A 26,687-nucleotide genomic window follows, 5' to 3' on the forward strand; every position below is an offset into this window, starting at 1 on the left:
GTGAGAAATGAGTGAAAAAACAGCCAATGAAAAACTACTGCTGAAGACCACTTTTTAAAAACACAAGAAAAATCTGGCCCCTTGGAAGCAAAATATAATAAAATGATGGGTGGCTCAAGACTTTTGCACAGCACTGTAGTTCATATAAATCAAGTATTTTATTTCTTATATAGGCCAAAATTAAATATTCACCCACAATCAGCCTTATATCCAGATACCAGGAAGTTCTAATAGAGTTTAAACACCATCTGTAAACATCCTGTCATGATGTCACAAGTATGACCTGCTTGTCACAAGTAGACAAGCGCTGCCACCTGCACAATGAAAAAAACAAAACACTCAAAAACCTGGTTTTGTTAGTGAACTGAGACTTTTATGGTTAAACTGTATTTCCCTCGTTAAATGGCTTGAAAGATCACTGTATGCATGTATCCGTGATACCAGTCTTTCCAGAGTGCCGTGGGACAAGATGAGGCAACTCCGGACTCCCTGAAGGACGCCATCTTCTCCACCTTTGAGCCTCTGCACAAGTTCCACACAGGTTTTCTCAGGGAGGTGGAGCAGAGGCTGGCACTGTGGTGAGGCTCATTTCACTTCCAGATATTTCCTGCAGGGTCAGGAACAAGCCCGGTGATGTGTCGGGGGTTACGGTTCAATTTAAAACAACTTCCTTCCCCATTTTTAATGAGTTTTGCTGGCATTTAGCCCAAGAGGGCGGTCCGGTCCCTTTAGATGACCCAAGGAGCTACAATCGCCATAGCAACAGTCATGCTGCACCACAGCCTGCCTTTATTCTGGTTTGTAGGTGTATGCCCTCTGATCTCCTTAATGATTGTGCTTTATCTAGTACACACTGACTTTTTCACAGACACGGAGAAAGTGACGCATAAAGCTGTTAAAATTTATGGCCATTAACTACAGTCCGTGATTTTTATTTCAAAGTCTCCTGTATCTAGTCACACTGATTAGAGCTCCAAATTAAAGCAGAAAGTGATAGTGTGCTTTACTCGGCTGATAAGACCCACATTCAAATGCATATGCAAATTATCCACCCCTACATTTGTCTTTCTTTTTTTGCAGCTTTGCATATTCAAATACTGTACTAGATATGGACCTTGGTTGTTAAGAATATGATGAGAAAGTCGTCTTTCATAAGAGCAGTAGGATGCATTTTACAGACTGAGATATTCCCCCTAAATTCCCTGCTAAAACGTTAACATTAAATTAATAACTAGTCTGACCAAGTCCAGTAATGGCAGCCCCATTCCTCATGAATCCTACATGGGGAATCTGATGCTCAAGGGAGACACCTGCTGGTGTTTCTTGAAGTTAAACGCGTCCATTCCAACTTCATTGGAATTATTCTTGAACGCAGTGTGACTGAATAGTCAGTGAGATTAAAGTGCTTTCATGTAGCTTACCCGGCTCATCCGCTGTCCACAACGATAATAATATTTATTCATGTAGCTCAAAGCGAGGCAGATATTACAATAAGCTTCACACAGGAAAATAAATCAATGAATAAAAAAAGAAAAGAAAAGCTGGCAACAAGTACAGCAAATGAAAATTTACACATGAGCAGAGCGGCAAACACACATGAATATGCAAGAACATTTGGGACATTACACAAAAAGGTTATAGAAATAGTTTTTTAAGAAAGCTGTATTTTCTGAACCATCATAAAGCGACGCAATTCTTCATATATTTTAAAGAAGATTTTGCAAGCTAAACAGGAAATAAGCTCCAATAGTAACCACTGATTAGGAGACATTGCTTAAAAGGGACTGCTGTCTTTCTCTTTTAAGGGAAGGACGCTCTAATGCACACATTAAGGGAGACTACCAGCGCATTGGAGATGTCCTGTTGAAGAACCTTCAGGGTTTGAAGGTGAGCTGTGACTTTTTGTTAAACTTCTATACGTGTTTAATTAGAGAAAATCACGACTGTTCGTGGATAACAAGTCTTACCTGCAGCCCCTGACAGCAAACCTGAGTAAGCAGTCTGAAATCCTGCTGGAGCTTGAGAAGGCGTGCAAGGCGTCCCGAAGGTTGGAGGGTCTCTGCAGAGACTTCGAGCTGCAAAAGGTCTGCTACATTCCCCTCAACGTCTTTATTCTGCGGCCTTTGCACCGCCTCATTCACTACAAGCAGATCCTGGAGCGCCTGTGCAAACATTACCCAGCTACTCATGTGGACTTCAGGGATTGCAGAGGTGTTACACTCAGTTCACAGAAGCATATTTCAGTGTTTTGGTGTAACGGAGCATCTGTAACGATCTCTTGCCTCTGGTTGGTGTCCAGCTGCTCTAGCTGATGTGTCTGAGGTGGTGGACCAGCTTCAGGGAAGCCTAATCAAGATGGAGAACTTGCAGAAACTTCTGGAGCTGAAGAAGGATTTGATTGGTGTCGACAATCTTGTTGTTCCTGGTCGGGTGCGTTTGAAATCTACAGGAGAGAGATTTGTTTAACTTTTTGTTTCTGTTTAGATTTTGTGACAAATGATTTCTTTCCTCAGGAGTTCATCAGGTTGGGCTGCCTCAGTAAACTGTCTGGAAAAGGGCTGCAGCAGCGAATGTTTTTCCTGGTAACGTCCCACTTTCTTCATCTCATATCACTAATCGAATTATTTAGCTGACTGATCTCAGCAGAAATGATAATCATGCTTTTATCCTGCCCGGCTATGCATTACTGAGATGGTGTTGGCAGATTTAGTGCAACCGCAAAGGTTCAAGCAGGGGAACGTAGCAGATGTTGCTTTGAACTTTGGCGGCCTTAGTGTTTTACACGAGTATTTGATTTGGTTGCATAAGCATGAAGAGAAGCGTTTGTGTGTGCAGGATATCAGTGTTAAGTTTTGGTTTTTAATGCCACCGAGTTGTTAATTTGTTCTTAGGATTTTTAGCTAACGTGTCCTCCTCTGCCTCTTTTGCAATAGTTTGATGACGTCATTTTATACACAAGTCGAGGGATGACGGCGACGAATCAGTTCAAAGTGCACGGGCAGCTGCCGCTCCATGGCATGACAGTAAGTGCCGTTGTCTCTCAGAAGAACACAGGGCGTTGGAGCGGCTGTCACCAGTTTGTCATTACTAGAGAACATCTGCCCCCACTCTAGCACACACACACACACACACACACACACACACACACACACACACACACACAAGCTCGTTCAGCTATCTTAGTGAGGACCTTCATTGACATAGTGGTTTTCCTAGCACCTTACCCTAACCCTAACCATTAAAAATGAATGTCTAACCCTAACCCTTACCCTAATACCTAACCATAACCTAATTGTAACCTTGACACCAAAACAATATTTTGAGCCTGAAAAAGGCCTTCAAATTTGTGAGGACCCGTGTTTGTCCTCACAAGTGACTGTTGGTTCTCACAAGTATGGTAGAATGCAGATTTCGGGCCTCACAAAGATAGGTAGACAGGAACACACACACACATACACACATATTTTCAGGACAGCTACACGTTTGCTTCTCTCTCGCTTCCTTTTCATCCACCCTCCCGCCTTCCCTCCTTTTCTGCCTATTTTGGTCTTTGCTGTCCTAGATACTGCAGCTCTCTAATGTCTTTTCTGTGTCTCTGTGTTCTTCTTCCAGATCAGAGAGAGTGAGGATGAGTGGGGTGTACCTCATGCCTTCACATTGGTTGGGCAACGGCAGTCCGTAGTAGTAGCAGCTAGGTACGATTGCCAGCAAACACCTTGCACCTTGAACCTAAAGTGGCAGGTTTTTAAAAATATTTTAGATGCCGTTGAGTTACATCTTTAAAAGCATCTACTTTTAGTTACAGTGAGCTCATAAAATTGTGATTTTCAGTCTTTTCCCTTTTAGCCTCTTTGGCTACACAGAGTCTGTTGCTTTACCCTCTAACAGAGGGATGTTGCCCCCTGAGAGGAGGATGGCAGGTTACTCAGAAAAGCTACTAAAAACTCATCTGCATATTTCTTTTTTTTGTTAAATCAAATAAACATAAGCTAACAGTATAAGAAAGTATACTTGGAAGATAAAAATAAATTCAATTCATAAAGCATGCAGTCAACAACAACGTGAGTTCATGCTTTTCCCGCCCTCAGATGTTTAACTGATTCGCTTTGCCTCAATAAACAGATGGTTCATGTTTTACTGTTATTTAAGAGGAACATTTGGCTGGGCTAACCAGACTATTTCTGACCACCGGGCCTACCCTGCTGCGACTCTTTGTGCTTGTTTTGTTCAGCATTCTGTCCATTTGTGTGTTTTTTCCTCCAGTTCTTTGGTAGAGATGGACAAGTGGATGGAGGACGTAAAGATGGCGATAGAAATGGCAAAAACCAGCAACGGGCCTTCATCTGAGCTGCTGACCAGCAGCCTGACAGACAACAGTAAGTTAGTACGAAGCCACACAGCTGAATGTGAGAAGCTTGACTTTGTGATGAAGCAGCGTTAACTGTTAAGAGACACATCATGTGAATTCCCAGATACATGCTGATTTTTGATTGGTCTGACGCTGTCTGTGTTTTAGCGCCTCTCCTTCCCCCTCTTTCATCATCCTGCTCATTGTCTAGCAGTAACAACCTCCTGACTTTCCCAGAATGCCCAGAGGACTCCTCGGTGGAGGCAGAGTCCGAGGACGACATGACAGCTCCCCACGTGTCATTGGAGAAGCCCACGCCTCACCGTGGTAACACCATGGTGCACGTGTGCTGGCACAGGAACACCAGCGTGTCAATGGTGGACTTTAGCATAGCCGTGGAGGTATCAGCCCACCTCAGACCTGCCCCCCTCCTCCTGCCCCGCTGTTTTCTTTCTCTGTTTCTGAGTGTGTGCTGTATCTGAATTCACTTTGATGATCTTTCAGTGGGAACAGTATCCCCCTTAAGCTGCTTAACAGGTTGCTATATCCCATTAACTACTAATTCAGCTGGAGCATTAATGCTTTTTTTGTTTTTAAACAAGATTAGCAAGGGTCACTCTTTTTTAAATGTCACAACACTTATTATTAAATCAGAAACAAGTTTGATTGGAACAAATAATGAAAGAAGTTTGTTTGCTCTTGAAATAAGAAACACAAGTGAGTTTTTAAAGGTGCACTGTGAAGGGATCCTATTAATGTGGACTAAAATTACTGAGGAATGTTTCAGCGCCTTGTTTAGTCCATGCCATGAAAAAATGAAGGCAGCTCTGAAGGCAAATAAACACATCAAACGTAATCGCAATAAAGCGGTTTGTGAAAGTATAATTGACCACTTTGGAGCAGCACTTTGAAAATTATAATTAATTTATTTTTGTTTTTGTTTTGATGAAGGCAAAATAGTCAGCGACAGTTTCTTATTTACACATTAAGCAGATACAAAGCAACATTATGGCTCGTTTGGATTCCTCCTTGTAGCCATCCACACTGTCAGATCTAAAAATTCAGTCTTCCAGTAGGTATCTGTGTCCTTAAATGCCACATGCTCTTTTATAATGACAGCTAGTTGCAAACTACCACATTTAGCTCAAATTCACCATAAGTCACCATCAAGCCAAGTGAAGCTGCAGATTTAGAAACATTTCTTTAGGGTCAGTACTATAAGTTTAACTATAAACTTGTGGATTAAGACTGCCCTAATTTTTTTTAAATTGTGCATTCTTTTTTTCTAAATTCTACAGAAGAGGATTAGGGCCACTGGGGGGCAGTGGGCACATCTTTTTTTTTCCCCTCTTTTCCAGAATTCTGAGAAAAAAGTCATTATTCTGACTTTAAGCTCAGAATTCTAAGTTCAATAAATTCTGAGATTAAAGTCAGAATTCTGAAATTTTTTTTAAATTCTGATGAAAAAGTCAGAATTCTGACTTTAATCTCAGAATTCTAGCTTTTTTCTCAGAATTCTGACTTTTTCATCAGGATTATTTTTTCTCAGAATTCTACTTGTTTTGAGAGTTCTGAGAAAAATTCTGAGTCAGAATTCTGACTTTTTTCTCAGAATTCTGACTTTTTCATCAGGATTATTTTTTCTCAGAATTCTACTTTTTTTGAGAGTTCTGAGAAAAATTCTGAGTCAGAATTCTGACTTTTTTCTCAGAATTCTGACTTTTTCATCAGGATTATTTTTTCTCAGAATTCTACTTTTTTTGAGAGTTCTGAGAAAAATTCCGAGTCAGAATTCTGACTTTTTTCTCAGAATTCTGACTTTTTCATCAGGATTATTTTTTCTCAGAATTCTACTTTTTTTGAGAGTTCTGAGAAAAATTCCGAGTCAGAATTCTGACTTTTTTCTCAGAATTCTGACTTTTTTCTCAGAATTCTGAGAAAAAATAATTCTGATGAAAAAGTCAGAATTCTGACTTTAAGTTCAGAATTCTGACTTTTTTTTCTCAGAATTCTGGAAAAGAAAAAAAGACGTGCCCGCTTTTTGTTTTTTTCCAGTGGCCCTAATCCTCTTCCGTAAAATTCACGCAAACAGCTGTCTGTCGATGGAATAGTGTGAAACCAGTGACAGGATGTGATGTGACGCTACCCTTATGCATAAGGTTCCTCATGCATTTGCATCAAAGCAAACTCCATGGATCAGTCAGTGTTTGTGAAAACATGACTCAGCTGTACCACTGCTAGTCAACAAATCCTCCACACAGTGCTTTTAAACCGATCTGCTTCTGATCTTTTGTGTATGGGGAGTTTTTATTCATTGAATTATTTTTACGAGTTACTGTTGGATTACTTCATTTACAGCCTCGAGGAGGTTACTGTTCTCACGTTTCCTTCTTTTGGCAGTAGCCAATGTGATGTCCTGATCTAAACTCCAAACTGTGGCTTTCCTGAGTTGTTTTGTCCTTTTTCTTCTCTTCCCGGCAACTCTAACCGTCTATAAATAGAGAGAGAGAGCAGTACGTAGATGTGCTAAACGTCCTCATTCACATTAACAGAACGGATCCTGTTTTGGGATGTAGCCTTCCTAAAACCCAGCTGTGTCCTGATCTAGTTCTGCTCTTCCTCTGTAGTTGTAACAATGTCCTCTTCACAGCCTTGCCTGGACACACCGTCGGCCTGAGTGTTAACCCCTGCCACTGCATGCCTGTGTTTCACCTACTCAGTCTCTGTGTTTCTGTCCCTCCTTCCCTCCCTGTCTGTTTTTTTTCTCTCTCTCTGTCTGTCTGTCTTTCTTTCCCCCATACGTCTGTGCATTCCTGCGTGGTAGAGGAGCCTAGTCCAGTCAGTGAGAATAAGACCCCCCTGGTGGGGCCCCCGAGTGGCCAGGGACCAGTGCCTCTGTCTGTTATCTGCTGGTACCGTGTTCAGAGCCTCTCCTTTAGTGAATCCTGCAGGAGTCTAGAGGTAAAGGAGCCAGGCAGACAGGAGAGGCCCTGTGTTTATGTTTTATTTGAACTGTATCGCAGGAAGCAAGATTTATAGAGAGGAAATTGAAATTAAAGTTGTAGTAATACCTCATAGCGACATAGTGAAATATTATGGTATTAACACCACTATTAAAGACTTTAATTAAGCATAATTTATTGCAGAGGGGCCAAAACTGTGATTTTTCCTTCCTGCCTTATAGTTATTCTTTTAAACCAGTGATTCCCAACTAGACATGCTCGCTCTTACATACTACAGGCAAAATGGGAACAGACTGTCTGCTAATGGTCAGTGTGAAGAGGAGGAATAATTATGCAGGCTTCAGTGTGTTTAATCATTATTTGAGTGTGTCTAATTCATTTAAATGAACGAATTTGAACACGCTGTGTGTGTCAGATTAGGGCGGGAACCTTTAGTATATCTGATCTCCTCGTGTTGGTGTTTGTCCAGGATCAACATTGCATCTGACCAATCGCATTTTTATGATGTCATAGCATTGCGATTTGGAAAAGACCTGCTCATGGTTGGGGGTTAAGGTTATGGGGTTAGCGTTACGATGTGGTTTGTGGTGTGATGGTGCAATCGCAAAGCTATGACATCAGTACAATGTGATTGGTCACTTGCAATGTTGAACCTGAGGCAACATTCGTTTTGTTGATCTGAGAACAGCACCAACACAACGACATCAGATCATGTTGGAAGCTATACCTAGTAAAATGAAGCCTCTTTAGAAAAGTAGACAAAGTAGCTTGATTGCATGTTTGAAAGTGCAGGTAGAAGTTAAATTTCACGAGTGTTGCACTAATAGTGAGATATGGATGGCTTTCAAAGCGTCAGAATCAGGCTTGTTTTTCTCTTTGTAGAATCAGCTATCAGGAAACTTACTAAGGAAGTTCAAGAACAGCAACGGCTGGCAGAAGCTCTGGGTTGTCTTCACCAACTTCAGCCTGTTTTTCTACAAGTCTCACCAGGTAAGGAGTACACGCTCTCAAAGTCCTGTTGTTTGACTATGAGGATGGTGGTGCGCTCCCTCGACTGGTCTTGAAAGCATCAGATCTCAGTGTGAAATATCGAATCTGTGTGCCATATTTGAGGTAAATGCGTTTTCCCATGCCGTATTTCATACTGTGAATTTCAAGAAAAATAATGCCACTCCTAAACTTTATAGAAACAAACACTCCCTCTGTGTATTAAAGGCTCATGAAGTTAGCACAAATTATGTGGAAAACCAAAATTTATGGAACAGTTGCAAGAAAATTAAATGTGCTGCACACGTTTGAGTTGAAAAGACTTGTAAAATATGCTGTCAATGCTCTGCAATGGAGACTTGTGCACCTTCCAGTAAAGGTGAAAGACAGCAGTGGAGCTTTTCCATTACTACCCCTCAGCGTTGTGTCGTTGATGGGCTATTGTCGTTACCCTGCCGGGCGGGCGGGTGACAACACGTAGGACTTTCAAATTGATACCATAAGTGTGTCTGCTAAAACTCTCGGAGGAATTCAACCCCCAGTGACCTCAACCTCAAGGTTAGAGGTCAAGATTTCTGAAAATCTTGTGAATGCAATAATTTGATAAGGATGCTGCTAAGTTTTTAAAATTGATACCATAGTATAAGGCTGAAGGGAGCCACTGGCTGCTGCTAGTATGCTTTTTTTCCAGAAAGCAGACGAGGAAATAATTTAAAAATATCTCATGTGGATGGCTTTGGTGATGCCTGAGGGCGGGCTGTAGCAGCCAGGCATCGAACCATAAATGCATGTAACTGAACAAAAAAAATCACAAAGAATAAGATACAACAATTAAAATAGTATAATTACATAAAGCTAAGTAGGAGCAAGCCTGAACAGGTGGTTCTTAAGTTTTGGGTTTCACAATTTGGGGGCCACAATCTCAAAACCACAGTCCCCCTTTGTCTTTAGAAACAGATTTATAGAAAGCACTTAGGTGTAGAAAAAGGTGCTTGTGTGAATGGGTGGATGAGACATCAGACACATGTTTTCTGCTCAAGTAGAGCAGACAAGCACTACAGAAGGACCAGCCCATTTAACAGACCATACAAGCGAATGAAGATGCCAAAACCACACTTACACCAAAGCTAAAGCTGCATTAGTTCAGAAACTAGAACACTCGATTCACCCAAGTTTAGACTAGCTGTCAAATTTGTTTGCTTTACACGAACAGATCTTTACAAAATGTGCACTTTCAGCAAAAAGGGTATAAAAAACAAAAAGTATAGCATTGCTTTTGATACTAAATAATGCAATGCCAGGCCCACGTGGATTTAGAGCAGAGTTCTATAAAAATCTAAGCTTGTCCTTTGTGTATATGATTAATTACTCATTTGTTCTTCAGTATTTTCTCACAGCAAGCCTCATTGGATCCCTCTGGAAAACCACCAGAGGGATGACATGATTGCATTATTATGGAAGGGATTGTGTCATATTTTGCCCCATCTACATTTTTGATGTCTGTTACTCAGTCTGTTGATTCCTTTTGAAATTATTTACAGGATATAATCCAAATTATTTAAATCACTTTTGTTTTTCCCCCTCTCTAGGATGATTACCCATTGGCCAGCCTTCCACTGCTCGGTTACTCGGTCACCGTCCCCTCTGAGTCCGAAAACATCCACAAGGACTATGTCTTCAAGCTGCATTTCAAGTCCCACGTCTACTACTTCCGATCAGAGAGTGAATACACATTCGAGAGGTACCAAATGTGTCATCTTTTAAAAGTTTTCTTTCATCCTCTATGTTTCAAGGACTGATTAAAAAGCCCTTTCTCTGCCCTTTAGGTGGATGGAGGTCATCCGCAGCGCTACTGTCCCCTCAAGTCGAGCTCGTGGTCTGAACGGCAAAGAGACCCACGCTTAATGAGTTGGCTCACCTAGTTTCCATACCCTTTCTCCTTCGGGTGGCATCCGCCCGTCCTGTCCCACTCCGGACTCTTTGCTTTTCTTTTCTACGCATATCTGGGACATTTGTACATGTGTCCATGCACATTTGGTGCTTTTTAATGCTTTAATGGTGACATGTCCGCTGGTTTAGACTGCATCAGAGACTGCATTTTTGGCATTTTTACTCTCAACTCTGAAACCTCTTTTTAAGGATGTCATTTTATACTGTTTTCTAATGGTCTGAACCACTTCCTCTATTTCTGGTTTTACATGTTTGTCATCGGTTGTTTTTAAATGCAGGAACACATTGATACTAGATATTCAGTATTCTTTCTTAGATAGTTAAACTCTCACTGCATTGTCATAAACATTTTGTCTACGTGTTCATTCTAGGAAAACGGTCACCCTTTAACAGCTGATGCTCTGACCACGCTTGGCCCAGCACAAAAAGAAGGAAATGAAATTATTTTGTCGTATTATTGACGTAAACCTCGACATTGTGGCCAGGGGTGGCTGCCATCACCACTGATGCCGTTTTAAGTGAAGTAAATGTTCTATTTGCTGAAATTTGTTGTATGATTCCAATCACAGAGTTCTGCTTTTTTATATATATATATGCATATATATAAATTAACTCTGAAGTTCCCATTCAGTTGTGTGAGAAAATGTGAGATGTGCTCATAATCGCTGCGTTATGATGGCAAGTGTAATTGAAAGCTTTAAGGATTATGTGCAAAACAAAACAGAAACTTTCAGTTCCAAGCGACGTTGCCCTCACAAAACTAGGCTGCCTCCCCATATAAACACAGATCTGTTTATGGGTCTGAATGAATGGAAATATGCATTTGACAGGGTTTTGCAGTGAAGTATATGAGATGGAAAACCTCAGTTCTGCCTAGAATTGCAGCGTTTTTTCCAGACAGCAGAGAGCTCTTTGGAAATGAAAGCAATAAAAAAAAAACATACCGTACTCAAACTCGGATTGTTGCGAGTTCTGTGTATTTTTTCCAGTACAGAGGCAGGGGTGATTTTCAGTAGGTAAAAAGAAGATGTGCAGTGTGTTTATGGCTCTGTTGGCTGTGGCCTGCAGATGGCATCACTGACCAAGAAAGCTTTCTCAGTCAAGCCATCACTGCACAGTGTCCCTTCTGTCCTGTACTCTTTGTGGGGAGGATACACTGCTATCAGCTGTGACTCCCATCCAGGGCTAACAAATAACTACCGCACAGGGAGTTAGCCAAAGATTAGCTTAACTGTGACTGAGCGGACTTGAAGAGATATGAACAGAAAAGTTAACAATGAAGTTAAAGTAATCTATAAGGCGTAGAAAATGGCAGCAAAAATCAATACAGTTATTTTTAATAGTAAAATAGCTAAAATAGCTTACAAAATGGCTAACGGTGTTAGCTAAATAGCAACTGCTAGAAGGTTTTGCTGTAATATTAGCAAACAAATGTAACTGGAAACCTGAAAGGACGTGAATAAGCAATTGAAGGATGGGATTAAATTACGTTAATACGTTTAGCTCTTTATCTTAGCAATTCATAAACTGATAGCTAAAAGCTGAAATTGTTAGTTAAAGGTAAGGCTTCACCGTTTAAATTGCTACATGGTAAATAAAGGTAGTGGACAATAGTTTTAAAAGGCCAATGGAGGTAAAGTTAAAGTTATTATACTTTCTATTTTTATTTCATTTTGAGTTTTTGTTTTGTTTTCATTTGGTTTGCTGGGGAGATTTGCTCATTAAACAGGTTTATGGTAATGATTACTATACCAACCCTTACAAAAAAGCATATGCACCAAAGTCCCTGATCCTACATGTGTTGACAAACTTGACCACATTGACATAAACTAAACGTAAACACAATTTAAGGATTTTCATTTTAGTTTTATATAAGCACACGGTATACTTTAGTCAGCTTCTTTTAAAGGATGGTCTTTTTTCAGTTAAATAAAATATCATTTCCCAGTTTTAGTTATTACTTTACTTTTAGATAGATATAATAATTTGGGTAAAAAATTAAAATAAAGATAATCAGATGAAAAGTGCAGCTAGAAGGCTTCTATACAAGTACTTGGGAGTACTCTTTTTGTTTTTAACTCACAAGTAGTACATAAATTCAGTCTTTTATAGTGTGTCACTGAACCAGTTCAGTTATTTTCAATATAATCTGTTTTTTGTAGTAGCTTTGGAAAAATGGCCTTTAAAACAGTACCGTTTGATACTGTTTTAAAGGCCAGTTTCCGGTGTCACAAAAGAGGAATGTTGTGATGACACTCCAGAGGCTTGTTCGCCACGGTTGTGATTTTTGTGGTAATGGGGAAGCATTGATCCAGTCATTCATACTGTAACTGCACGCAGTCCAAAGTCCAGGCCCACCAGCTTACACACACACAGCAAGTGGGCAGGACTTCAAGCCGGTAAGAGGCGGAGTACGCAAGGGAGAAAACAGATTATACATCTCTTGCCTGGCGATGGACGGCCAATGAAACGCTACTCAAGGGGACACTTTATTGTGTCAACAATACCCGATAAGAGAAGGCAGAGTTCCGGAGCGATGCGGCATGTGTTGATTTTCAAGAACGAAAACTGAATCGAGGAATAGGAGCGTCGTACCAGCGGCCACACCACAACATGACCCAACTTCAAACTCGTGGTGCGCACTAGCGGCGGTCGAAGGCGCGGATAAGCCGATGATGAGTTTCCTGTAAACTGTTGATAAAACGCGTGGATTGGACGGTAATTAATCCCAAGGGACGCGTAGCGATGGCCACTCCGGTGCATCCGGAGACCAGGAAATTTACGCGGGGTCTGGGTAAACCTGGCACCGCTGCTGAACTCAGGCAAAGTGTCTCGGAGGTGGTGAGGACGTCGGTGCTGGTCGTAAGTACTCACCTTAACTCCCACTCCTCTGCGCCACAACGCTCACTGTCATCAGTGTCTATTAAAACTTTATGGAGCAATGAGAGACCTGCTTTTTCTTACGCACACGTTTTTGGAGAAAATAACTGACTTCAGATCAGTTGAGCAGGACTACGCGTGCCTTTTAGGGTGATATAATTAAGGTTTAAGTATACCCCTGACACACTTGGAGTGATATGGGTAACAGGCTCCCACACAGCTTTGAACAATATTTGGTAGACTGTTGATTATAAATCATAATATATATTTAAAACAAACAACGTTTTCAGCTTCCTCCTGTTTGCATTTTACACAAAACATTTGGAGCTCATCATGAATGCTGGCAATCTTTAAATCCTTCACTTTCATTCTCACCCTGTTGACTTCAGACCAGCTGAGTTAGAGCACGTGGGCATTATGAACGGGTGGGTGTGTGTGGCCAGGGGGTGGCATTTTTTTATTTATTTTTTTAATGAATGAAGATATGGGTGACAGAAAAATGTAATCGGTCACTTCCGTTTGGAATTTTTTTGAATGAAGTGCTGACTCAACGAGCTTTCCAGTTAAAGCAGATAGATTACCAGTCCAAATATACATTTAAAGACCAAGGGAAACATTATCACATATACATGAGAGCATAGAATGAATCAAAGGATCTCCCACTTAAATGTAGGACTGGAAATGAATGAAAGTGAAATAAAACAACAGCCACAAAAACAAACGTGGAGTAATGAAGTGATTTGTATTTATAGGTAGGTTTTGCAAAATAGACAATAGGCGTTTGCAAGGTGTTCAACATTACAGAAGAATGTTGTCTTTATTAGGCTCAGACATGTATGTCATTCCTTTCCTAGAGTCTGTAGAGAATCAGTGCACGTTCAAAGTCCTGTGTGTCAATGAGGGGATCACTTCACAGGGCTGCACCGAGATGACATAATACGGCTTCACAAAGGAAAGCACGAGGCTCCAATTTCATGCTTCAGACACATATAAAGTGTCCAGTGACAGTGACAACATCTGGGTGACGAGGACCTGAAGCCTACCTGCTCGGTATCAGTTTTCCTCAGAGCTCATCTTGGATAAAGGAGTTGACCCTTTTGTTGTGTCCAGAGTGCGTTCGGTGTTTGGTGCTCCGTCTGATTGTTCCAGCTTTCCTGGAAAAAAAAAAAAAAAAAGCTGCTAGGCAACTGAAACGTACACCGTCCAGGCTTTCTGTCAGGGAAATGGAATCCTGAGTCACGATCCCAGACATCCAACCACACCTTCATATTATTTATTCATCCTCACTCTGGTGCACTGCCAGGGACGCCTAAGGGAGGAGAGGAGAAGTGGATAGAAGAATGCGTGTTGGGAAATCAACATGCTCGAGGAAGACTGAAGTAACTTGTAGAAACTCTGTGGGGGAATTTGTTTTGCGGTTGCCCGAGACAACTTTAATATCATTTCAAAACTAGTACCTGCCATCTCGTAGACTCCAGCCCTTTGTATATGACCTTTTTAGACATGAATGCATGGCTGCAACTTGGAGTTCAAGTGTTTGCTGAAGCTTCTCAGTGGGATAAGAATGCGACTGCACACAAGACCACTGTCCACGCAGCTTGTAATTAATTCCTCCATAAAACATGTAAATACCACAGCAGGAATGGAGGGATCTGTTTTCAAGCACATAAAGGAAAGCTTGTGGTTGTTGTCACCCATCCTGCATGAAGCCATAATGATGTTTTCACGCGTAAATGTTGCTGCATGTTTAAAAGCCTGGAAACATATTATAATGTACTGTAGAGGACTTGCATATCCACTGATTGTGGATGTTTGTTAGCCATGTTTTGGACTCAAGTGGGCAGTGCTGTATCTTTCACTAACAATTAGTGCGCTTTCGTGCAGACAGACACTGTTTTTCTGTTTGAGTGGAGACACACTTGCAGTACCCCGGAGCCCTCAGCTGAGCCCTCTGTTTCTTCACACTTTAGGCATGCTGAGGACGTCATTGGCTCCATGATTGCTGTCACCAACTTTATATTTATTTTAACTAGTACTGCGCTTTGCCCCACTGTCTTCGTGCTACGCAGAGCTAGAGTATAGTGTAGTTAACGTATTGGCTGATTAGTGTACCATAAATCCATGGCAAATTGATGGAAATGTTTAGTTAGTGTATACAGTGTACGAAGCAGCTAGGGGGGCAGTTGTGTAAGTGTAATCAATAGTCCCAATTGCCTGTCACCTAATGGTGATATACTCAGATCCTCAGTGTTCCTGCTATGTGCCTGACCCGAGGGAGCTGTACACCAGATGGGTGTCATTATGTGGGAGTGATGCTATTAGCCGTCTATAGCCAGTGCGTACGCAGCTCTACAACCAGAGGGGAAAGTGGGGCTGTCATTTATGCTCTGCAAAGACGAGCATTAACATGTATAACTATCACCAGAATGCACGTGTCGCTCTATAGAATAGTGCTTTTGGAATTAAGCATAAGAGATTTTATCAGTCTTATCCCCAGTTGTAGAGAAGGTGTTGCCATTTTAAGGAGAACAACCATTTCAACAATGCAGCTCTCCCTCTTTCAAGTCAGCAACTTGGATAGTTTAGGTGCCCCTTAGGCTGTTTGGCAGGTAGACTGCTTTCCTGTCGTTTGAGATTCGTGTTTCTGTATAGTGTAAAAAGCAACATTTTTAGATTGTCTTTCCTTAAGGCAAAGCTTGCAAGTAATAAGAGCCTGCATAGAAGCTGCAGTGTTAAATGTCTTGATGATGGCATTGCTGACTCTCTTCCAACTGTGAATGAAAACTGTACAATAATCTGCTTTTGTCAGCCCTCTGGGCCACACCTGCACACCTCTCCTCTTTAGCTTTTTTTTAAGAGTCTGTAAATTTTCCCAAGATGTGGAAATTCCAGAAATACCTTAGATGGGTGTGTTACTCTAAGTAGGGCTATTTTTCAAACAATACAAATGTGTCAGAGAATTTATTTCTCCGTGTTTGGATCTTTTGCCATGAAAAAAACATGTTCTGTCATGCAGGGAAGCTGGATTTGTTAGCCATTCAGTTTGCCAAAAAATGTGCTTGAGAGGCTGGAACCGCAATGAGACGAATTTAAGGTTAAAGCTCCGCAATCATTAATCAGCTCATTATCTGAGTTCATCAAATCAGTAGAAAAGAAAGTAATCAGTCTGCTATGTTTTGTCTCCTTGGAGCAGATGCTGGCTGTCACATAGGCTGTAGCACCGAGCCAGTCAGAAGATTACCGCGTTGTGTTGCGAGGCCTAAGCAGCTTGACCTGCCCGTGCAGTTCCTGCTCTGTCTACCTCTATAAGGAGCACTGGTATCAGAGTAAAAGTGCACATAAGCTGCTTCTGCTGCCCCGTTGGTAAATGGTACCCTGCGAAAGCAAAACCTGGGGGGTAGAGATTGGAGAGCAGATGGGTCAATAATACATGAGACTGCTTTAGTAACCACTGCACCCATTAAGAGTCTCATTCCCATTTGCTCCAGATTAGACAAACTGAAAACTATGATGCTGTTTGGCGCCAAATTCCCCAATTCCTGTTGAACTTTAAAACACCTAAGAGTGTTTCTAGTTCATAAGAAGCAGAGATCCCTGTGCTGCCTCAGAGTTCACACCATAGTGACATCTCTGAATCTTACTATAAAAATACTGCACAGTGAAGCTTCCTTCATGAAAGGCAGTTTTTGTTGAAACTGGAGAGGTGTTGATAGGTCTGCATGGGCATCATGAAACTTTAGCTTTTGGTATGGTCTTATTGGTGCAGGTCTTTTGGTTATCTTGCCACACCGATTAATCATAGCGAGCCAGCTTTTGGTCTTAACTGAGCTTTGGCTAAAACCTGTATATACTTACTGTGTTTCGTGGATAAGCTAGTTTTGTATCATACATGTGCGTTTATGGAGTCAAATAACTGGATGACGCTTAAGTGGCTGAAAAACATTTTAAATATCCTGTCATCAGGCAAAAAAAGAAGATTTACTTATTTTTCTTGAGCACGTTAGCACCACAAATTTAAATGGGTTTAGACTTGTAACTTTTGAGCCATGTGACAGATTTTAAAATCGCAAAAAATTGAAAACTTGAATTTAAGAGTGGAACTAGAAATGTTTAGTGATGGTAAAATTGCTTATGGTCTTAATATTTTGTGCCTACCAGTTTAAATTATGTCATTGCTTAAAGTTGTGCATAAAAGGTACGATAACTTTTAAACTATTAAGCAACCCTGTCGAACTACTGGGCCCGTCTCTGGCTAGCAGCTGCATTTATTTATTATGTAAATACAGCTTTGTTATGTATTTGTTATGCGAAATGGAAAAACACTGAATGATCTCATGTTCTTTGCAGAAAGTTTCCTTCTGTCATTGTTTTAATTTTGTTGTCTGAAAGTCATTGGTTGTCCTCACTGGCTACAGGTTTTGAAAATAGGCAGTGTGGCATTTTCTGTATATTTTTCAGATTTTCTGGGCATTTTATTTCTTGAGTATCTTGGATACAGCTCTTTGTTTCTGCTTTCACATATTAAGTTCAATCACCTACATTTTATTTTCTATAGTCATACTAAATGCACTAAAGAGTTTTAAGCTGGTGTTCCAGGTGTGCTAATACAACTTTCTGTACAGTATCCACGCAGGATTCAAACCTCCACCAGAACCATTTATAGGCGGTGATGGATGACTTGTGGAATGGAGGCTTTTAAGAAAAGTGCAAAATAAAATAAAAAATAATAAAACACGCCCATCAGACTCACTGTGAAATTTGTCTGCCTGGATTTTGGCACGTCTCTTGGCAGTTGTGATTATAATCCAAACCAGATTTGCCACTCGGGGCTTTTGCAGTTAAGTGTGGGAAGCTTGAGAAATCCTCAACTGAGCATAGAAATTTTGGGGAGAATATAAAGCACTCAGTCAAAAAAATATAAAGGATTTCCTCCATTCAAGCTAGGGCTACTCCGGTTAGTTCACATAAATATTGCAGTAGCAAAGCCAACTCAAATGATCCACAGGCCAGACAGACAGATTTTGTTCCAGTGCAAATGAAAACGAATTACATGTCACGGGCACGAATTGACAGTGTACTTTAACCGCATGTCAAAGTAAGTGTTAAATATTAAGTTAGAGCCAGAAATGAATCCCAAAATATCAATCGTGGTCACACCGTGAAATTACTTAATGATTTCTTGGCTCGGTGTGAAAACGAGGGCATTCTTTACTGCTTTAACAAATCTGTGTACTCTGAAATCTGTAATCTCGTGATTTTTACCTCAGTCGCTTAAGCAGAGTGGCAGCACTCCTTCTTCCTCCATGCAGTTAGTGGGGATAGGTACATTGGAAAGTCTAAATTGTCCATAAGTGTAAATGTAGGTGTGAATGTAAGTGCGAATGGTTGAAGATAGGCTCCAGCCCCCTCCGCGACCCTGAAAAGAATAAGTAGCAGAGAATGGGCGGATGGATGCTTAAGCAGAATTCACACATACCCAGTATATTGCATGTACACAGATCTACATTTTTCATAAGTGAATAACACTTACTAGCCCCCTGAACTCACTCTCCAAAATCCTTCATCCTGCCTGAGCGGGAAGTGCCCATAACTTCCCGTCCTTCATATTCTGGTGGGAGAGCAGAGGCCTAACTTTTCCTAGATAGAGCCAGTTTCCTGTACTTGGGCTGAGCAGAAGTGCTGGGCAGGGCTCAGCATTAAACCGCCCACTCTGTCTGAGTGTTCTGCCTGATAGAGCAGAGCTGTTTTGGAGCACACGAGAGGTTACCATAACAGAAAGAGCCTGCTGAAGAGCCTGGCCAGTGGGTGTTTTCCTGTTAGCAAGAGCATAGCAGCACTCTGGGACTTGTTTCCCCCCAATTCACCCAAATGGCCTTTTTGTAAACACTTCTATCATTCATAATGCAAAAGGCAATGATGGAGGCATTCCTACTCATCTGTTTCTATTTTTGGAAGTTTTTCCAGTTAAGGTTCTGCTGAAGTGATTTTTTTTTTTTTTTTTTTTTTTTTTTTTTGGGGGGGGGGGGTGATTTCACATCTGTCTGAATCCAGGCTGCTCTCCCATCTTACTGTTGAGAGCTGTTCAGCAACAGCTTGGCAATCAACGAGAGTATTGCTCTGCTTCCATCCTCCAGGCCATTAAGGTTGCTATTTTTAAGCTAGCAGGGCACACACCTCAATGCAGCTGGCGAACACAAACTTCCCTCAGTCATCATTATGTTGTTAATCTAGTTTTTCTTCCTGTTCTACGCTGGCAGCAAATTTGCCATCTTCATCTCTAATCTAATAAGGAAATGGATTTGAATGAATGGAACAGAGTTTGTTGTTTATGCATCGTACAAATATGCAAAGGTTGTTTTGTATCTTTAGCGATGTGCGAACACACCTTAAAATAAGTGTTTGCAACATGATGTCCTCCAATTTTAGCCACGCTATCAACCTGATGCTGACTCTTTGTCTGTTACGCAAACTTCTAAATGGAAAGATTTTAGCACAGGCATGTATTTTTCTGCATTGTCCTCTTGGGATGAATTCTACATCCCAGAAATCTAGAAGGATCGTCCAGTTGAAGTTTTACTTTCTCCAAATATACCTGCAGCCCTAACTCATGAACTAGGACAGTTAAGACATATCAGCACTCCTGTGCCTAATCCTACATCTCACATTACTCACAAAATGTAGATTCTTATTTTAGTATTTGCTCTAAATCTGTCGTTCTCTCTAATGCATACAGTTATCTTCTAAGAATAGACCCACATTTCTAACGACAGTCGATTCAAATGCTTTCTCGTTTAGCCTCCCCTCCATCAGAGCCCTGAGAAGTAGTCTTTGTTGGCCTAACACTTGTATGAATGGCACCATTACAAACAAGTCTTTACATGGCTCAGCCCACACTGGAGTAAGTGAATGAGAAAATGTATCTGGCGTATGGATACTCTTGAGGCCACCATCACTTATTCATTAGTTTTGCAACAGGCCGAGCAGAGCAGAGAGGTGATCCTAGTCCAGCCTAAAACCCCTAAGGCAAAACTGTCACCCTCTGCGTGCAGGCACAGGCCTACAGATTAAGCTCATTGGATTAAATCCTGAAAGCACGACAACTCCCGTGACTATAGACTAACACGTCCGTGTTGGCTCATGGAAAATGTCTAGAAAGAGCAGACTAATGACTGGCAAATTTCATTTTAAGACCCTGCATGTTTCTTTTTTGTGAGGATTTAGTCTCTATCCCCCTCATGGTTTGCCTATAAAAGTGATGTTTCCCTCCCATCTTTTAATGCAGCTGACCATTAACTCTTCATTGTGGGAACGTGTCTGTTGTAGCCAGCCAAGAAGGGTGCACTGCAGAATAACACTCCACTTTTTTCTTTTCTGAATCAATGGAAATTGAAAGTAAAGTAAATGGTTTGGAGGTTTTGAAGCGTGGAGTTGACTCAAAGTTTAACGTATTCTGCTTGGTAAGGTTTTAAAAACTTGTATTTTTGAGTGCTAGTAGTCATAGGGATGGAGAAACTGAGTCTATTAGTCTGGAAACTCATGTCTTTTCTAACTAAAACATCTTGATAAAAGCTGATGGGTTTATATGGACTCATGTATAGATGTTAATGGCTTTCTCTTGACTTGTTCTGGAGTCACCACGAGGTCAACATTTGTGGTTTTTAGTGGAGCTATTTGACCAGTAACTAAAGTAACAACTTACAGTAGTCTGTTGTCTATATAGTGTGTTTACTTGACAGGTGATAAGTTCAGTTTTTAATGTAATAATGTTATGTGGCTCAGATTTTAGTCTCTATCAGTTCCAGCTCCTAACAGCTAATGACTCCAGTATGTCCCAGCTAATAGCTAAATGATCTGTCTGCTGTTTGGTTCTGAGCAGGTATACTACAGCAGGTAAACAATGCTGTAATCCAGCGTACTGTTTGGCTGTCTGGGCCAGAAAATGTAAATTTTCAACCAAACAGTGAACTGAAACTCTCTATAAAACTCTATAGTCTTATGTCACTGTTGTCATCCAATGTATTGTTGTCTTAAAAAGTTATCCAGTCAGTAGAATTACTTAAAATAGAAGCATCTACTTTTTGCTTTCTTTTCACACCTGTCTGTTTTATCACTCATGCCTAGTGTCAAGCAAAGAGTCCGCTCTGCCTGAGAGTGACCTCCCATCACACTCGGATCAGCTGAGGGCAGATATTGTGTTTCACAAAGGGATGGATTAGCACATAATTAGCAAATACAAAAGCTGGTTTCCTGTACTGATTCAGATCTATGACTGTATAAATTAACTATAAATGGAGAGGATGAGCTTGTTCTGGCCCTTGCAATTCAAAACCACTTCAGTCAGACTGGACAGCAATTTTTTTTTCTCTCAACTGGAGTCAAAATGACGATGGATATTCCTGTGACGTGTGTGAGGAAACTACAAAAGATTCTTGCTCTGTGTCTATATTTAATTGTTATGTGACTACGCTGATGAAAGTGAAAGTTGCTTCTGATGTTATTGTTCATGTGGGATTTCCCTGAAAGTTGTTCTGGCTCATAGGTGTCATCAGCTGGGCAAATAGATGAAGCTTAGAGGCACCTTAACATGTAGTTAAAGTGAGCCATCGCCAATGATTTCCCCCTCCCTCCTATAGTGCCTGCTGTTAGCTTAATTAAACCAAGTCTAAGTTCTCAGAATTCACTCTTATAGCATTTTCCACTGTGTGGATGGGACCTGCCAGCCAGAGGGGATGAACTATAATGACTTTTCACCAGGCCGACTGCATAGCTAGCATTCCTCGCTTGGACACAGTGTAGGCCAGAGTGGGATAGTGAGGGGGAGGGATGCAACCTACAGAGGGCGGAGCAGGGGAAGATGGTTTTAGGGCACGGTTTTCACCTTACCTTTTATACCTTACCATTTTATAAGGTATTATTTATTTATATATATATATATATATATATATATATATATATATATATATATATATATATATATATATATATATATATATATATATATATATATATATATATATATATATATATATATATATATATATATATATATATATATATTAGGGGTGCAACGATACGCAAAATTCACGGTTCGGTTCGATGCTTTAGTGTCACGGTTCGATATTTTTTCGATACGAAATAAAATGTTCATGCCTTTTTAATTTGTCATTTATTAAAATTATAAATATATATTTTAACTCAAAAGTACAGTCTTTAAATTTAACCCTAACCCTTGTGCGTGTTTTTTTTATTTTGACAGCGAATGCGCACCTGCAGACCACTTATGTGCACCCCTGGTTATTTAGCTCATCATATCGCAGCCACAGAAATTATTTTGTCCATGAAACCATAAAGCTGCACTTTCTTTTTGCCTTATAGTCTGATTTGTCATAACTTCTCCGTTTTGTGGTAAGCTTTTCTTTGGCTGTCACTTCTTCACCCTGACCTGTCTTATTTGGCTCAGCAGAACTGAAATATAAATCCTGCTGCTTTTACACACGCACTCACATAAGCTCAGCGATTCTCTGCGCGATCAACCTCTCACATGTTTAAGCTTGCTGCGGGAGATTTCACTTGTCATGTTTGCATAGTAAGCTAACGATTAATAAGACAATGTCAGAGGAATTGGTGCGCAAATTATCGTCACTCACCAATCAGTACTGTCGCTCTCTCTATACACAGTTCACGCGATTGCAAAGTGAAAGCAAAAAACAAGCGCAAAGTCAAACGCGATTTCAATATGTCACATATTGACAGTGGCTCACCGATGTCAATGACATAATTACCCAGCTACATTTCCGAAAGAATGCAAAAGCATTGACATATATTTTTCCTTCCTACGATAGGCCGATGGGCAGGGCAGAGATAGATTTTGGTAGCCCGACTGGAAAAATCTCTAGCCCCAGGACGTCGGGCTAGCGATTTTGCGAGCCCTGTATCTGATTGAGGAATCACTCATCTTTGGAAAAGAGAGTTTATTACAGAAAAATGGCTCTTTCCAAAATAAAAGCTATACTATCCGCTTCTTCTGGGCTATATTCTCAGCAGCATAAGGAGAATCACGTGCTAACAGCTGTCTAAATGACTCGGCTAAAGTTAGTAGCATGCTTGTTGTTTTTGTCTTTGCACTAGGATGATGTCGGCGTAAATGTGCAGTCATATTCGTTGTGTTCCCACTAGTGCTTTTATGTTAATCTCGTTGAAATGACCTTAACGCCACAACACGGCAAATCTCCGTTAACGAGCTACCGCCGATCGCCCCGTGCATGGGGCTAGACGGCCAACACGTTAACGAGCTAACTGCGCTAACACACTAGTTCCCACCCATGTAATTGAGCATTGCATGGCACATCCAACATATTGTTTTACTTTAGTCCATGACTCGCTTACCTTCAGGGTCATACGTCACATGAAAACCAAAATAATTCCAAACGCCAGATCTGAATGAGGGTGGGGGAGGTCCATGTTGCAAGGAGAGCTTAACTTCTGTCTTGCTAGCTTGCCCTGCGCTCTTCCTTCTGACTATGCTGTCTGTGTTGAGCGCTCAGTGGATCTGCGCTCGACAGTGCAGCCTAGGCGGAGTAGTCGAACGCAGATTCACTGAGTGCTCAACACAGACAGCATCGTCAGAAGGAAAGTTGATAAAATAAATTACAAATGTTGTATTGTTTGATACATATGCGTACCGAACCGAAAGCACTGTATCGAACGGTTCAATATCGATACGAATATCGTTGCGCCCCTAGTATATATGTGTATATATATGTATATATATGTATATATATGTAGAGAGAGATAGAGATATATAGATCTGTCTGTCTATAGATAGATCATAATGCTTAAAATAAGGGGAATGGAAATCAAAGGTGGCTGAACAGTAATTGTTCTAAAATGTCAGGATTTGAGATGGAACGACCCGACATGAACTGAGGTGAAGGTGGCTGATGGACCATTATCTCGTTCCCTTCTAGAAATTTATCTCCCACAACCAGGTTAAAAGCTGTCTGAGAGGTCAGGAGGTGATTAATGGGATTTGAAGTTCAAAACAAAGAGCTGGAAAAAAATTGCAAGTCATAGCGTCCCACAGTGTGAGACGCTTCCACCAAGACACAGTGTTTGTGTCGGTGTATACTTATTCTGTCAAAGGCCGAGCGCTTCCATACAAAGTTTTGACAAGCTGTTGGATGTAAAAGGAATGTTAATGAGTTTCTGTAGTTTCCCATTCAGTAAAAAAACATTCCACATGAAACACTGAGTTCCTATTTTTCTTTTTCCTTGTAAAGCTGACATAAGCCTATTGTGCGCTCCCTGCCCACAATAAACAAATGAGTTGTATTTTAAGTGACACATTCACTGAGGTTTGGGGCTGTATTGCTAAACGGTCCTTCATCCTCTGTTATATCAGCTGACATTCACAAAACTGAGAAGGAGGAAAGCCGCACAATAGCTTGAAGACTCAAATGAACGTCTTACACAGTAAGCAGTCATGTGACCTTGATAATGTGTGTTTGGTTGTTCTGTCAAAGCCTGTGTGTTCAGGAGAGAGACCCAGCTCTCCTTCAGGCTTTGTTTTTTGTTTGCTTCCTGGTTGTTTTCCAGGGGCTTAGCATCAGGAGGCTGGATTGTATTACAGAGTGAGCAGTATGCTGCCACAGTGTGCCTTGCCAGGATGGATAAATAAAGTTAGCTGCATGGTGCTTTATGGAGAAACAGCGGTGCGGCCATGTGCCTGAAGGTCTGTATGTGAACCTGGACCGATTAGAAGAGCGTTGCTCTGTATGAAGTGCTTTAAAACAGACGCTTCTTGTGACGGCAAGCGTTAAACATGCAGGACCGCAGCCCTGTTCTCCACTGTACACACTCCTGCACAGATAAACAGCTCAGTATCCCTGACTTGTCTTAATCTCCCTTTAGACTCTCTACTCTGTCTTAAGAGCGGCAACAACACCCTCCACTTAGAACACTGTGTTGGATTTTCTTCACCCGCTGGACTAATTAGATGTTTCTCAAAATGTGGCATAAGCCTTAAATGACTAAGAAACAGTTTCTGGATGATGTATTCAAATTTAATTGCAGATGTAGCATTCATTTTTTGGAAAAAAGTTATCCCAAGAGAATTCCTAAAGATTGAGGAAAAATGTCAAATCCATCTTAGTTGCCAGGCAGCCGCACTGCTCACTGTGTTATTAACCTAATCCAAAAAGTCTCATAAAATGCTAACAACAGAGAAATAAGCAGTGGCAAATAATGAGATTTGCTTGTCATGAGAGGTCCCGCTGTGTGTGTGTCTGTGTGTGTGGTTGTGTTACTGCAAGATGACAGGGGGCTGTTGCTGAAGGTGGCATAGTCAAGACGCACATATAGCCTGTGAGATAAAGGCTTCAGTAATACTGACTGTACTACTAATGGTGCAACTAAAAGAGACCCGTATCTCACAACATGTGTTTCCTCTGTCAGGAAGGGTGGGGGCCTCTGAGTGGGGGTGTCAGGGAATAGCTTGATACAGGTGCCAGCAAATGTGAATACAACAGGAAAAAGGCGGTGTGCCATTCCTGGCTTTCCACTCAAGCGGAGCAGGGCTGATAAAGCAGTGATTGCCTTGTTTTAATGGTCTTAGTGACTCAAATGTTGATTATTTTTCTTCTAAAATCACAGTTTATTGCTTTTGTATACTATGCAGTTATTATATGCTGGTGTTTGCATGGAAATAAAGATGTTTACACAGTGCCATGCACAAGATTTGATTGACTTAAACTCACCTTAATTTATACGCAGGGGATTTAACTAAAATACAGTGGGGCAAAAAAGTATTTAGTCAGCCACCGATTGTGCAAGTTCCCCCACCTAAAATGATGACAGAGGTCAGTAATTTGCACCAGAGGTACACTTCAACTGTGAGAGACAGAATGTGAAAAAAAAATCCAAGAATCCACATGGTAGGATTTGTAAAGAATTTATTCGTAAATCAGGGTGGAAAATAAGTATTTGGTCAATAACAAAAATACAACTCAATACTTTGTAACATAACCTTTGTTGGCAATAACAGAGGTCAAACGTTTACTATAGGTCTTTACCAGGTTTGCACACACAGTAGCTGGTATTTTGGCCCATTCCTCCATGCAGATCTTCTCGAGAGCAGTGATGTTTTGGGGCTGTCGCCGAGCAACACGGACTTTCAACTCCCGCCACAGATTTTCTATGGGGTTGAGGTCTGGAGACTGGCTAGGCCACTCCAGGACTTTCAAATGCTTCTTACGGAGCCACTCCTTTGTTGCCCGGGCGGTGTGTTTTGGATCATTGTCATGTTGGAAGACCCAGCCTCGTTTCATCTTCAAAGTTCTCACTGATGGAAGGAGGTTTTGGCTCAAAATCTCACGATACATGGCCCCATTCATTCTGTCCTTAACACGGATCAGTCGTCCTGTCCCCTTGGCAGAAAAACAGCCCCATAGCATGATGTTTCCAGCCCCATGCTTCACAGTAGGTATGGTGTTCTTGGGATGCAACTCAGTATTCTTCGTCCTCCAAACACGACAAGTTGAGTTTATACCAAAAAGTTCTAC

General features: G+C 41.0%; 1 protein-coding gene and 1 long non-coding RNA gene across 4 annotated transcripts in view; one reads left to right on the forward strand and one right to left on the reverse strand.

Annotated features, from left to right (window-relative positions):
* Positions 1 to 10,872, forward strand: part of LOC146690813 (FERM, ARHGEF and pleckstrin domain-containing protein 1) — a 57,732-nt gene extending 46,860 nt beyond the window's left edge. Inside the window, exons 16-27 of one of the 3 annotated variants that reach the window (XM_085433925.1) lie at positions 445 to 578; positions 1,806 to 1,887; positions 1,974 to 2,211; positions 2,300 to 2,430; positions 2,514 to 2,582; positions 2,934 to 3,023; positions 3,613 to 3,695; positions 4,264 to 4,376; positions 4,517 to 4,749; positions 8,194 to 8,301; positions 9,888 to 10,039; positions 10,125 to 10,872. In XM_085433925.1, coding sequence (XP_085290051.1) covers positions 445 to 578; positions 1,806 to 1,887; positions 1,974 to 2,211; positions 2,300 to 2,430; positions 2,514 to 2,582; positions 2,934 to 3,023; positions 3,613 to 3,695; positions 4,264 to 4,376; positions 4,517 to 4,749; positions 8,194 to 8,301; positions 9,888 to 10,039; positions 10,125 to 10,203 — 1,512 coding nt within the window. In that variant the 3' untranslated portion in view covers positions 10,204 to 10,872. Of the gene's footprint in view, positions 1 to 444; positions 579 to 1,805; positions 1,888 to 1,973; positions 2,212 to 2,299; positions 2,431 to 2,513; positions 2,583 to 2,933; positions 3,024 to 3,612; positions 3,696 to 4,263; positions 4,377 to 4,516; positions 4,750 to 7,172; positions 7,310 to 8,193; positions 8,302 to 9,887; positions 10,040 to 10,124 lie in introns of all 3 variants that reach the window. The other 2 variants (XM_085433926.1, XM_085433927.1) reach the window with 2 other exon arrangements.
* Positions 549 to 23,646, reverse strand: LOC146690815 (uncharacterized). The gene is made up of 4 exons (XR_014915494.1): positions 23,515 to 23,646; positions 14,172 to 14,282; positions 1,968 to 2,443; positions 549 to 607 (listed from the first exon to the last, which is right to left on the reverse strand). It is a non-coding gene; the product is annotated as an uncharacterized LOC146690815 (long non-coding RNA).
* Between the last annotated feature and the right edge of the window lie 3,041 nt (positions 23,647 to 26,687).

Source organism: Copadichromis virginalis, linkage group LG16 (genome assembly GCF_057382275.1).
Source record: "Copadichromis virginalis isolate Kocher_CV1m ecotype Utaka linkage group LG16, C_Virginalis_male_GT1.1, whole genome shotgun sequence".
NCBI lineage: Eukaryota > Metazoa > Chordata > Actinopteri > Cichliformes > Cichlidae > Copadichromis > Copadichromis virginalis.